Consider the following 12895-nt stretch of genomic DNA (forward strand, 5'->3'; position numbering starts at 1 on the left):
TTAAAAAATTGAAAAGGTTAAAAAAAAAATGTCAGTCATATAAATTATTCATCACTTTTATGTAATACATTTTTTTTCTCCTAATTTTTATTAATTAACTTTATGATGAACTTTATTATCTCGTAAGATCAATGTCTTCTCAAAAAAAAAAAAAAAAGTACGATCAATGAATATATTATTATCAAAGTATTGTTATTGAATGATATTTTTCCTATTTGATAATTGACTAAATTGTGTTATACTTGTATTCCACTATTCCTTCCATCAATAAATAAAATTTCATAAAGTAGTATGAATATTTCCTATTTGGATGTTTTATGAAAATTAAATACTAACATTGACTTTATTTGATTAAAATGCTAGCTTCTGACAAAATATTATGTGGGACAGATAGAGCAAACAACATTTTTTTTCCTTCTAATTGTATAATTTTTCAAAATGATAGTAAAAAAGTAATGATTATTCTTTTAATTAAAAAAACTTGGGATTTATTTAGTAAAATATTTTTAGTAACGTTATTTAAATGTCATAAAAGAATGTGTGGGTTAAAAAAGTGTTATAAAAATATGTGTTGTGTAAACTTTAAAAAACAATAACTAGCGCGTGTGCTCAAAGACTCTTCTATATTTTGGGTAAATTTTAATAATTTACATTCATCATAATTTGGAATTACTATATTTTTCAATCACAAAAATTCTTAAAAGTGTGATAAATGTTATGGGTGTGCGGTGAAATAAGAATCCCATTCCAATAAAGAATGATCTTAAGCTGCTTGTGTTTGAACTTGCAACATTGTCCTGGAATGGCAAGGAAGAACCAAAAAAATAATGAACTTTTAAGGAGAAAATTACTTACAAACTGAGTCTCTAAGTTCAACCTCCAAAGTTGCTAGATATTTGAGAAGTTAAAAAAAATGCAAGGATTTGGCTACTAATTCAGTTCAGAGGACCAAAAAATCTTGCTCAACAAAAGGACGGTAATAGAGCTATCAAAAAAGAATCGAAGTTAAAACAAACACAAACCCCAAACAATTTTGCAACCATCTAATAAGCTTTCTATAAAAAAAACAAAACAAATTTGCAACTATTAAATAAAATAAAAAATGTAGAAAAATTCAGCAGACGCAATGCCCAACAAAATCATCAACAATTTAAAAAAGAAAAGGCAATACCTCAACATGCCTTGCATTTGAGGGCTCAGGTGGCAACTCAAAATCCAAGATCTCTTCCTTTGGCACTACTACTTTCTCAGCATTAGGATCCGGGGAAACCAATAGAATAGCAAGCATGTGATTATGTGAAAATACAAATGCATTCAACTATCTCTAAGGACCAAAATTATCACAAAAACTTAGACACATACCACGTCGAGAAAAAACAAACACAGCAATCTTGAAAACAATTTTTAGCGATCCACTAAGCAACCAAATCAGCCTATAAACAAAACTAAGCCAAAGTCAATGTAAATATGTAGTTTCGATTACTCTGCAAGAGTAGCAATTTTGTTACCTTTTAGTCTATCATGTACCGAGAGATAAAGAGGTGTCTGTGTTTGTATAGGACTCTATTGCTAAAAAAACCAGTCTAATAAAATAACAACATTTTTAAGACACTACCATAAAATTTAGGATTTGAAATGGAGTAAACTGTTGGTTTAGTGTTTGCTACTTTTTAGGAAAAATATATATCAAACCTGTGTGAAATATATATATATTTTTTGGCCAATTAAAAAAATAAAAAAAGGAAAAAGTTTAGACGTGAAGTTTGTTTCTGAATAAGTGGATTAGTGAAAGAGTAATTTTATTTTATAGGCAATGTTTTAGTGGGAGTTAAAGATTAAAAATACATTTTTACTTTATTGTCCTTTAGCTCTGTCTATACTTAAACTTAGGAAAATATGAATATTTTGGATAAAAAAAAATTAGTTCAAACAGGTCAGTCTCTTAAATAGAAAAATAGAAGTATAAATTATTACTAAACTAAAAAAAAAAACATTAAAACTGTATCTAACAAAGCGAAGTACCAAACAGGCCTCTGAGTTTGTGCTCAAATCACAGTTCAGAGAGAGAGAGAGAGAGAGAGAGAGAGACGCATGGCTCTCACATCATCGGCGACACCGAAGGGCATAGTGATAACAGTACCAGTTCTCGTACTTGCAGCTTCGGTTGCCGCTATTTTCTTGGTCTTCCTTTTGTCTTCTCTTTCCTCTTGCTCTTGTCCCTCTAATATTAATATCAACACTTCTCCCGTGTCCGGTTCCACCGCCGAACCCCGTGTCCCCGTGTCCATCGCTGACGATGATGCTGGCGGTGGTGCTGGCCGTGTCGCCGTGTCCACGACCAAAGAGGATGTGGAGTGGGTGAAGGATCAGATCCGATTGAACGGCCTTCATATGCAGGATAATGTGCTCCGGAAAGGAATTAACCCCCGCACCAGAGCCCAGCAACTCCAAGATCTCGAACAGTTTGTACATTCTCTCTATCTTTGTAGTTTATGAATTTGTTTTTATATGTATGTATGTATGTTTTATGTGTGTGTTTATGAATGTGTTGAAATGGGTGTGTGTTGTTTTAACTTGTAAGTGTTAATTTAAATGTGAAGTTTTTTTAATTTGTGTTTAGTTGTGATATGGGTGTGTGGCATATTTGTTTATCTATGTGTTTATGTGTCTATTTGTTTATTTATGTACTGCTCTCTTAATTAGGATTTGAGAGTTGTGTGTTTATATTTTGTGTGTGTGCATCATGTAGTTGTTTTATAATTGGGATTAGTCTTTCTTTTTGTGTGTGTGTGTGTGGAATTTATGAGAATAGAGTGAGTGGAACTGAGTTGGTTTGTTTTTGGTGTTTTGGTTAATGTGGTGGGCAGTGGGGGAGTTGGGTTTGGAACCGAGTGATTTGGGGGTTTGGGGTGAAAGTTTTAGATGGTGGTGGCTTGTGGGAGGAAGAATGCAAACGAGGGAAAAAGGGGTGGGGAAATGGTCAATAAGAAATGTTGGTTGTGGATGACGGATTTTAATAGCATGGAGGGTGCAAGAAAATTTGGGGAAACTTTTCTGGAACATTGTGCATTGTTCAGAGTGTTTATTGGAAGTTATAATTAAGCTTTGGTGTATTCAATGTGTTAATGTTCTAGAACCATGCTTTGCTTCTGTTGAATCAGCTCTTTGAGTTCACACACATTTTTTTTAATATTGGAATACACGGTGTAAGCGACTAAATTTCTAGGGGAATTTTCCCTCTCTACACACGGATACAGGGGATTAGAGCCTGTAGACATCGTATCTGCCATTCATTGATACTGGTTTCAGAATCGTGATGGAAGTTTCCATGGAATCTGTTTAACGTTTCTCCTATCATTGGGTTGGTCTAACTTAGATGCTTTGTTTTTATGCTGTTCCGCGGCTTGGAAAATGCTTGTGCCCCTTGACTCAGGTTAGGTGGGGGTGGGGTTGCATGGGTGTTAGTGTCAAGTAGGCCAATGAATCATTTGCTTTCTAGAAGTGCAAAAATTATAGGTAGACTATAGTTTAGAAACTATGATCAGTAGGACCACAGGAAAACAAACACAATTGGAAGCATATGATTAGAAGCTTTTGCTTCCTTTTTATTTAGTTTTATTGGAAAATCACATTTAGGGACACTTTGTCAATCAATTTAATGCTGGTTCTGTCTTATGCATTTATTTGGACACTTCTTGCAACATTATAATTTCAGCTGTTATTTGAAGGCTATATGTAGTATGTGTAGATTTATCTTTTTGATATACATTGTTGAGTTTCTGCATTTCAGTTTTTATGTATTTTTATGAATGTCTTTGTCAAGATTATGAACAAATTCTCCTTCCCAGATTCAAAGGCATATCACATTATGAAGAACCTGAGGCTAAAAACCACACAGCCTTCCCATGTCCTGGTGAGCTTCTTGTTGAGGAGCATCACAGCAACTATGGAGAACCCTGGGCAGGTGGGCGAGATGTGTTTGAGTTCCTTGCTGAATCCAGCCATGTCACGCCTGACTCACGTGTCCTTGAGATTGGCTGTGGCACCCTCCGAGTTGGCTTGCATTTCATTCGCTATCTCAATCCTGAGCACTTCCATTGTCTTGAAAGAGATGAGCTCTCTCTGATGGCTGCATTTCGATATGAGCTTCCTTCCCAAGGGCTCCTATACAAGCGCCCTTTGATTGTGAAAGGCGAGGACATGGATTTCACCATGTTTGGTTCAGGAGTTGTGTATGATTTGATCTATGCTAGTGCTGTCTTTCTTCATATGCCTGATAAGCTTGTGTGGGTTGGACTGGAGAGGTTAGCAAGTAAATTGAAACCTTATGATGGGCGAATATTTGTGTCACATAACATAAAGTTTTGTTCCCGGATAGGAGGAGAGGAGTGTACAAAGCGGCTCAAGAGTTTGGGACTTGAGTATATTGGAAAGCATACACATGATAGCTTGCTTTTCAATCACTATGAGATCTGGTTTGGATTTAGGCGGACAAAGGCATAATACTTCTTGGATCTGATTCTTTCTGTGATTTAGTTCATGATTTGGAAGCAGGTATCAGAGCCTTCAATGATCACAAACTACTGCAACTGGAAATATCGAGTCTTCAACCTCCTGTTGATAAATTTGTGTGGGAGAGATGGACTCCATTTCAATGGATCATTAGCTTAAGTGCCAAATTGAACCTGTTTTGTATTTTTGAGTAGCAAAGGGTTCATTGTAACATTGTAGGTATACGGGGTTCTCACGTTATGTAATGGCTACTAGAGATGTTTTAACTTATTCTTTTCCTTTGATTCTTTTTCTTCTTTAGTTTCATGGTTGTGCGTATTGTTGTGTTTAATATTATCTAAAAACAAGGGCAATCAGATGGTTGTGCATATTGTTGTGTTTAATATTATCTACAAAGCGTATTGTCGTATTTTTCAATGTAAAAATACAGAGGTGAGGCAGGGTTACAAAGTACTATCTCCAGAAGGCTATTAGTAAATAGGGTGTTCAATGTTACTGAAAAAAGAAGAAGAGTAAATAAAGAGTTGTCACTTAAAAAGAAGAAGAAGAAGAAGAAGAAGAAGAAAGTAAATGGAGTTGAGTGGAGGAACCTTGTGTACTTAAGGCTGTGTTTGGTTCGCGTAAAATCATTTCCGGAAAATATGCTATTTTTCGGAAATGCTATTTTCCGGAAAGGAAAACGTTTTCATGTGTTTGGCTGTCACAAAATTCATTTTACGGAAAATTAATTTTGGTGTTTGGTTCGTTTAATCAGTTTACCAGAAAATACATCAAATCCGGCGAAACGCTCGTCCGACGAGCGGCGCTCGTCGATCGACGATCGCGATCGTGCACCGCGCCGCTCGTCGGCGCTATCGTCCCTCTCTCTCTCTGATCTGGGCTCTCTCTTCTCTCTCTCTCTCTCTCTCTTTTTCCGGAAGTCAATTGAAGTGAAAATGAAGACAGAAATCATTTTCCGTGGTCAAGGCTGAAAATTTCGGTCAACAGGAAATCAATTTCCGGAAAATAATATTTTCCGTGACAGCCAAACACAGAATTTTCCGGAAATTGATTTCCGGAATTGGTTTGAAGTCGATTCAAACGCACCCTAAGCTTCAAATTTGCTTGCAGAAGCTTGTACTTGTCCAAAATATCATAGAATCTTATAAACTAAAGCAGGGGCCTTCCGAAGACCTTTTAGTTTTTTTTTCAAACTAAATAGTTTATATGAATTTTAACAATACATAGAGTTGAGCTCAAATATTTGCTCTAGCAAAGGACTTTGTGATGCTATGGATTAGAAATGATTATTTGTTTATAAAATATGTTTTAAATCCACATATTAATAAAATTTAAATCCATTGGTTGATTATCATAACTTATTTATCAATAGAAAATAAAATTACATATTCAAACTTTGTTTATATTTCTCTTCAAATACATTTGGATCCAAATGGTATATGTGTTGACTCTGGCTTGACTATTGATCTTTTCCATCTTGTTTAAATTGAAAGAGAGGGAAAAAAAAAAAAAACATTTTAAAATCTATAATTCATGATCAATTTCAAATAAATCTTGTGGGGGCTATGGCCCAAAGTAACAAGTTGGGCCTTGGGCTTGTTCGAGGACGCTAGCGAGTTCGAGGAGACAACATGGCTTAGATGATCTACATTATAATCATTACCACAGAAGACCAAGAAAGAGGGTCCGAGAAGGAATTCCTCCTTGGACACTGAAAATTCAGAGTAGAGGTATGTTCAAACCACTGAAGCGCATCTCCTAAACGCGTGAAAAGGAAGAAAACCCAAAATATCTAAGCAAAAGTTGCCACCACCACATTAAATGCACTGCAGCTACTTTCCTGGCCGCATTAATATGGAGAAGATCCCTGAACAGTGTTACCTTGACTACCGCAACTCACAAAAGGACTGAAAGGGGTGTCTAATGGGATAGGTACTCAAGTGGGGGTTTAGATGATCAACAAGTGTAAAACCCAGATGATCAGGAAGAGCCTGTATAATGTATAGAAGGCCCCATGAGGGAAGGGGAGGAAAAAGAGGGAGAGAATATTGTAGCATGCAAAATAATCCTAATGTGGTGATCTGTATTCATAAATAAAATTCTAAGTCTCCTTGGACAGGAGGTCATTTCATCATAATAGATTTTGTTCTTGTTTGTGTGTTCCTTAATCCCATGCAAGTCACCGCTTAACTCATCTAAACCTAGTTCTTTGACCCATCCTCTACAAAATTCATTATATTGGGTTTTTTGGACCAGGATTCTATACAACACGAGCTTGGGCTCCAAACTTTGTCCCTACAAATCTCATTTTTAGATTTTTCAAATTAAACCGTATACTCTAAAAACTATTTCAATTTAAATCATAAATCCATTTTACATAATGCCATAACTATGTATTGTTTAAACAAAATGACACCATGTATTTTATTTTTATTGTCATCTTGGCTATCTATTACTATTACATATGAACATTATTTCACATGTCATTTTGTTTTAAAATTTTTTATTAAAGACTTTACACCTTTTTACTTATTTTATTTTATTATTTTTTATATAAATAAATAATATCATAGCCCTTCAAAAATCCTATGAGCCGATAAGGTAACGGATTGAAGTTGAAACATTTGGGTTTATGTCATAACTTGATAATGTGGTGGACTAAAGATAGAACTTTTGTATTTATGCCATGTCTCAATTTAATGAGCCCTCTCTCTCTCTGTCAAAGATCAATTAAAAATCCATTCTAAAACCCTTGATAAGTTTAAACCCTAACCCAAAAGAGAGCACAAAATTAGCTTTCATAATATTTGAGAGCCAAAGGCAAATACCAAAACCCAAAGAAGAAAATGCCTTCTTCACGAATCCTAACCAACAAAATCCCCACCACCTTCTCATTTTTCACTTCATCTTCTTCTTCTTCCACCTTAAACTACTGTCACCTAACTCCGTCACAGCACCGCTCGATCTCCTCCACGTCACAGCTCCACAACTCATGGGTGGACAAGATCAAAGGGGCCTTCACTGGGCAGAAGCAGAAGACCACTACAGGTCCAGAAGGAGGACCCCAAATCAGCTCCGAAGCATTCACTCTCCTCCGTGAGTCTCCCACCTCACCGCCCTGTCACTCTAAAGCTGTTCTACTCTTTGCTTAGCTAAAATTTCTCTTCTTTCTGTGCTTCACTTTTTTGTTGATTCTTGATCATATCCTTTTGCTCTTTTGGTGCAAAATGGGCATTTTGGGCTTCATTTCTTTCAAATTTTGCATCTTTGCCATTTTTTTTTAATCCATTAGTAATAAGTGGTTATAGTTTTAGTTGTAGTTTTTATATTTTGGGTGTCAAATTTGTTGCTGTAGTAGTTGTTTTCTTCAAATTTTGAACCTTTTGTCTTAAACAGTCAAAACCCTTTTGTTCTTTTTTAGTTATTAATTTGTAGAATTACTGTACATTATGATCAGTAGTACTAAGTTGTTTTTTTTTTTTTTGTTAGTACTCTGTACATTATGTTCAGTAGTACTAAGTTGTTTGTACATTATGTTCATTGGTTATAAGTTGTTGCTGTTGTTGTTAATTTTGTCATAAATTAATGTTATTGTTTGTTTGATTGCAGGGTTTGCGGATGAGTTGAAGAATGCGAGAAGGATAGGGACATTCAAGCAGTATATAGTGGGACGAAGCAGTGAAGCGACATTTGCTGATGCTTTTGAGAAACAGGAAGCTATACTTCGATATCTTGGAGGCTTCGATTCTACTGGAGATGTTGGTTTTTCCATTTGATTCTTTTTATTTTATTTTATTTTATACATAAAAAAAGATTGTTTATTCAATCAAAAGAATGGCATAGTCCAAGTACACAGGAAGTATACAATAGGTAGTAGGTACACCCACGATTAAATTCTAAAATTGCAATGATCAACCAAATCTAAAAGTTTAGGAAAAGAAAACAAGCTTGAAACAATCATTCATTCAAACCAATGATCTGTGGAGTGTCAACTTCAGATCCAATATAGTTCTTTCACACCCTTTGATTCATTTTTTTAAAATGCATATTTTGTGCTTACAGAAACATAGGAATGATATTACCACAATAAGTTTTGAAGTAGGTGTAAGCTAAATTTTCTTTTCATTGTACAAGGTGTAGTCATGGGCACAAGGAAGAAAAAGATACTACAGTACGATAGATATTCATAGGTGTATTAGTGCAAGATGTTTGAACTTCATCGTGAAAAAGAAAACTCAAATGGGTGTAGTTCTGAAAATCATTGATTTATCTTGGATTTCTTGTGTTAAACAAAATAGACTCAAGCGTGTCTTGTTCTTATGGATTCCTTGGTATTTTAAATTCTAAATATTAGGGAGGTTCTTGACTTTTTCTGGTCAGTTATGGAGAACCTTTCTCTTTATCTTAAAATATAACGCGTGCTTTTCCTTCTCAGAGCTTAGTATTTAGTATGCCAACAACACTTGAATATAGTCCATGAATTTCATCACATGGTCCTCTCAATAATAATGCCGAATGATTCTCTACTGCCAATATTTCCACCGTGGGTTCTTTGACCAATTAAACTATGACTTATAGAGCTGAAAAAAACCACATTTTTTGAAGAATACTGCTGAAGTATTTTCATCTAGGAAAGTCCTATAATGGTTCTTTATTTCTTTGGTGATTTTTTGGGGCAAATCTCCTCATTTTGGCTTTAGGTCTCTTGATGTGTAGAATATTCAAAGCAGTCAAAAACAAGAAGCAGCAAAGCATTGTAATTGCACGGTGGCAGATGTAGAGAATGCACTTGCAAAGTTTACATGGGCCAAAGAGGCGCAAAAGAAGCTAGAGAAGTTAAAAGAAGAAGGGAAACCAATGCCGAAGAACATTGCTGAGGTAAATTTCTCTTGGCTTGTTTTATTTTTTTCTGCCAAAGTGTTCTAGTTTTGTGGATTTGTGAATATTTCATGCATATGAATGATAGAAACCTCATTACCTGTCTACTATTTGTAAAATTACTAATTGAGATGTCTAATTCTGTTTTAAGCTTGTTTTAGATTGGGTAAACTTGAATAGTACACTTTTAAGCATTTGCATGCCAGTACATAAGTGTGTTATTGTATTCTAGTCTTTGGAGGGATGTATAGCACTTACTGTTTTCTGGTTAATTACCCACTTCCTTGACAAGGCATAGGTTTTTCTTGCACCAGTGGAGAAAATGGTAGTCCCAGATTAGTGGAGAAGTATGTTTGCCTCTGATTTTTTATTTCTAAAGTAAGGATTTGAGAATGGAAAAAGTGTACCCAAGAATATGGGATGTATACATGGGTTGCAACACTATGATTGATTCTATTAAATTGAGTGGATTTTTATATGTTGGCTGTATGAAGGATTTTACACAAAAATGAGGAAAAAGATGGGGGTGTGGGTGTAAGTCTATTTAATCCTTGATGGGATAAATTATGGTAAACCCTTTATGTAGGCTTCTCCCTCTCTGTCTCTGTCTCTCTTGGTAGGGCCTATATCCTTTTTGATCACACACCTCTGTGCCATTTACTGCCCCAAGTCCATGCAGAACCAGTATAGAGTCACATTGTTTGGAACTCTGGGTTCTAATGTTGGATTGTATCACCTTGCAAAAGGTCTCCCTTGATCCTGGTTTTTCACTGATCTCTGTATGTATATGCTACAAATACATGCATCGATTACCAGATTTACCTAAAGCCACTTGTACAATTGTCTAATTCTTTCTTCACTCTAGGGTCTAGACTATGTAGGCAGGTAAGACTGTAGGCATGCATATCTATACACCACTTGGTTGTGTAGAATGTAGAATACATGCATGTTAATTCCTTTCTGTTTGCTGGTTGAGGGGCTGGTTCAATTTTCTTGATCTTTCCTTAGAAATGCAAATTGAAAATACACTTACGACTATTTGTATGTTATGCTCTGTAGGTGCAAAAACTGATGGGTTCAACACCATTGGATATTGCCAGGTCTAATTTGGCCAAGAGTGGGCAAATCAGTAGAAATGCGCTATGCCCTTGTGGTTCCAAGAAGAGATACAAAAGGTACACTTTTGTTTTTTTATTTATAAGACAAATGTTACATTTTATGTGCTTGAACTTTTTAGTAATCTTTTCTACTCTTATATAATTTGGCTTGAAGCACAGTATATTTTACTTGTATACGGGATAGACTATCACATAGGTTTTTCCTTTCACAGTTCACCTGCTTCTCTCATGAAAAATAATGCATATTATTGCTTCAAATTTTTTACGCTATAATTATATGTAAATTTTGTGAATTGCAACTCTTTTCATGCTTGTAATTAATAGAAACCAAGTAATTTGACTTGATAAACACTTAATACTTTGGAATTCATGGCTTTCTATAGCTGAGTGTGCTGTTCATAAGTTGTCACAATCTAGTTAATCAGCTGAGAAAAACTTGTGACTATCAAGGATAAGGGTTCATTTAACAGATAGTGTTTTGAGGTTGATAAGCACTTCATACTTTGGAATTCTTGGCTTTCTATAGCTGAGTCTGCTGTTCATAAGTTATCACAAGCTATTTAATCAGCTGAGAAAAACTTTTGGCTATCAAGGATCAGGGTTTGCACTAAACAGATAATGTTTCGAGGTCAATCACTTTTCTTTACTCAAATTGCCGTAGTAAATTACACAACTAGAGGTAGATCTCCCATTACTTTAAAAACCTTTTTTTCTACCATGGGTTGGACCTCAAACCTCTCCTTATGGAAGGTGAAGGAGGAACCACTCAATTCTCCCATAATCTTAGTATGTTTTGTTATTTCCTGTCAGTATACTCATTTTCAGCTTGAGTTCCTCTTAAACTCAGTGATTAAAGTAATGGCAGCTGAATTCTGTTTCATAGGGCATATGTTCAAATTTTTGTTGAAAGATAAGAAATAATTTTGTAGCGTAGACATATTTTGTACCTCCTATTAATGTAGTGCCCAGAATGGGCTGCATGTCTACAACATGCATTCATTTAATGATTGATCAGCTTGTTCCTTCACGTTTTTTATTTTTATTTTTATTTTTATGAAGGTGCTGTGGGAAGGATTGATCTGGGAACAAAAAATTTTCAGCAAAAAGAATCCTATTCCAAATCTTGGAAATGAGAGGTGTGCAGAGCTAGTAGAATCAAAATGCTGTCTCAAATAATGTCTCGTTGAAGCCCTTTGCTTTAGTTCAGTGAGTTGGACAATTTGGCCTGTAGACGAGATCCTCACACTGCTTGCAGGGGACTGATGATCAGATGGGTTTTTAACCTAATTGGTTGCCCTGCTTTTTCATTTTTGTAATGAAATTACAAATTAGCTTATAGAATGCATAAAAGCCTTATTCTTTAGTCTCGTGTCTCTTTATCTTTCTCTTAAGTTGACCGATCTGTTTGTGTCAGAGTGGGTGCGTGCACATTTAATTTGTTTGGGATTGAGATCCGGTGCAATTCTCCTCAATCCTCTCACAACTTTTTTTTTTCTTTTTACTATTTTACTTTTACTCATTTTTTATATTTAATGGTTGATATTTAAAGTTTCTTTTTGCAACTTCAAATCTCAACCATTCATATCATTTGCATTAGGTAGGTATTGCACCTAATCTCAATCCGTTTATTTGTTCCATTTTCAATCATGTTTCAGCACCGACCCTCAAACCAGAAAATTATTGATTTCTTATTCATTAGATCCTTCTTGGATGTTCCATAATGGCTAGTCAATTTGGTAGAACTTGACCAACTATATACATAAAATGGTGGATGTAGCCAGCCACAAAGTAGAAAATGCTGAGAAAGCATTGATCAAAGTGATGGTGATTGGTGATATGACCTGTGACCATGACCCTAAAACATGAGCTGTTCATGACCAGAAACAAATGTTGATGAATGATGAGAATGTAATGTACCAAATACTTTCAGATATTGTGAAAGAAAATTAGATTATTTTCCATTCTCTTGTTTGTTTGAAGGCAATTAGGCTTCATACCTGTGTTTATTGAGAGCCATTAAGTTATAGACTGGCCCTCCCCCCTCTCTATCTCCCTTCTATCTTTATTCAGTAGTGATTCAGTACTCACCTTTTACCTAGTATTTGATCGCAAGAGTCAAGACCACGACTGTGATGCATAAATTTTGGCTTAAATGAGTTGTAGCCCTTCAGATTTGGTGCATGTCAATACTTATTGCAATTTAAACTAATTAAGAGAATCAATACACTTCAACATTTATCAATCTTTTGATAGGTAAGATACATGCACACAATGGGTCTCAAAGCCAAGGCCAAACCTTCCATCTAGAACCTATAAGAGAAGGAGGTGCTAGTTAAACTAGAGCTCATTGACAATTCATCAGTCTTAGACTAAAATTTTTTATTTTT

The 12895-nt window shown here is 35.2% G+C and overlaps 2 protein-coding genes across 2 annotated transcripts; both read left to right on the forward strand.

The window, feature by feature from the left end:
- Nucleotides 1–2015: 2015 nt before the first annotated feature.
- On the forward strand, nucleotides 2016–4796 carry LOC115979236. Its single transcript, XM_031101218.1, has 2 exons — nucleotides 2016–2462; nucleotides 3849–4796. Exons 1-2 carry the CDS (start codon nucleotides 2092–2094, stop codon nucleotides 4501–4503), a joined length of 1026 nt encoding a protein of 341 aa, XP_030957078.1. The 5' UTR covers nucleotides 2016–2091; the 3' UTR covers nucleotides 4504–4796.
- Nucleotides 4797–7211: 2415 nt separating this feature from the next.
- On the forward strand, nucleotides 7212–11871 carry LOC115979428 (protein translocase subunit SecA-like). The gene is made up of 5 exons (XM_031101462.1): nucleotides 7212–7608; nucleotides 8122–8270; nucleotides 9229–9390; nucleotides 10450–10565; nucleotides 11568–11871. The coding sequence occupies exons 1-5, from the start codon at nucleotides 7359–7361 to the stop codon at nucleotides 11584–11586; spliced, it is 696 nt and encodes a 231-aa protein (XP_030957322.1). The 5' UTR covers nucleotides 7212–7358; the 3' UTR covers nucleotides 11587–11871.
- The last annotated feature ends 1024 nt before the right edge of the window (nucleotides 11872–12895 follow it).

The sequence above is a fragment of the Quercus lobata genome, chromosome 3 (assembly GCF_001633185.2).
Source record: "Quercus lobata isolate SW786 chromosome 3, ValleyOak3.0 Primary Assembly, whole genome shotgun sequence".
Taxonomy (NCBI): Eukaryota; Viridiplantae; Streptophyta; class Magnoliopsida; order Fagales; family Fagaceae; genus Quercus; species Quercus lobata.

Bases quoted from the DNA above. Each gene is read 5' to 3' on its own strand.
- LOC115979236 (XM_031101218.1), top strand. From the start codon at position 2,092: ATGGCTCTCACATCATCGGCGACACCGAAGGGCATAGTGATAACAGTA. The intron at 2,463-3,848 runs GTTTGTACATTC...TCTCCTTCCCAG, and splicing joins CAACTCCAAGATCTCGAACA to ATTCAAAGGCATATCACATT.
- LOC115979428 (XM_031101462.1), top strand. From the start codon at position 7,359: ATGCCTTCTTCACGAATCCTAACCAACAAAATCCCCACCACCTTCTCA. The intron at 7,609-8,121 runs GTGAGTCTCCCA...GTTTGATTGCAG, and splicing joins CGAAGCATTCACTCTCCTCC to GGTTTGCGGATGAGTTGAAG. The intron at 9,391-10,449 runs GTAAATTTCTCT...TATGCTCTGTAG, and splicing joins TGCCGAAGAACATTGCTGAG to GTGCAAAAACTGATGGGTTC.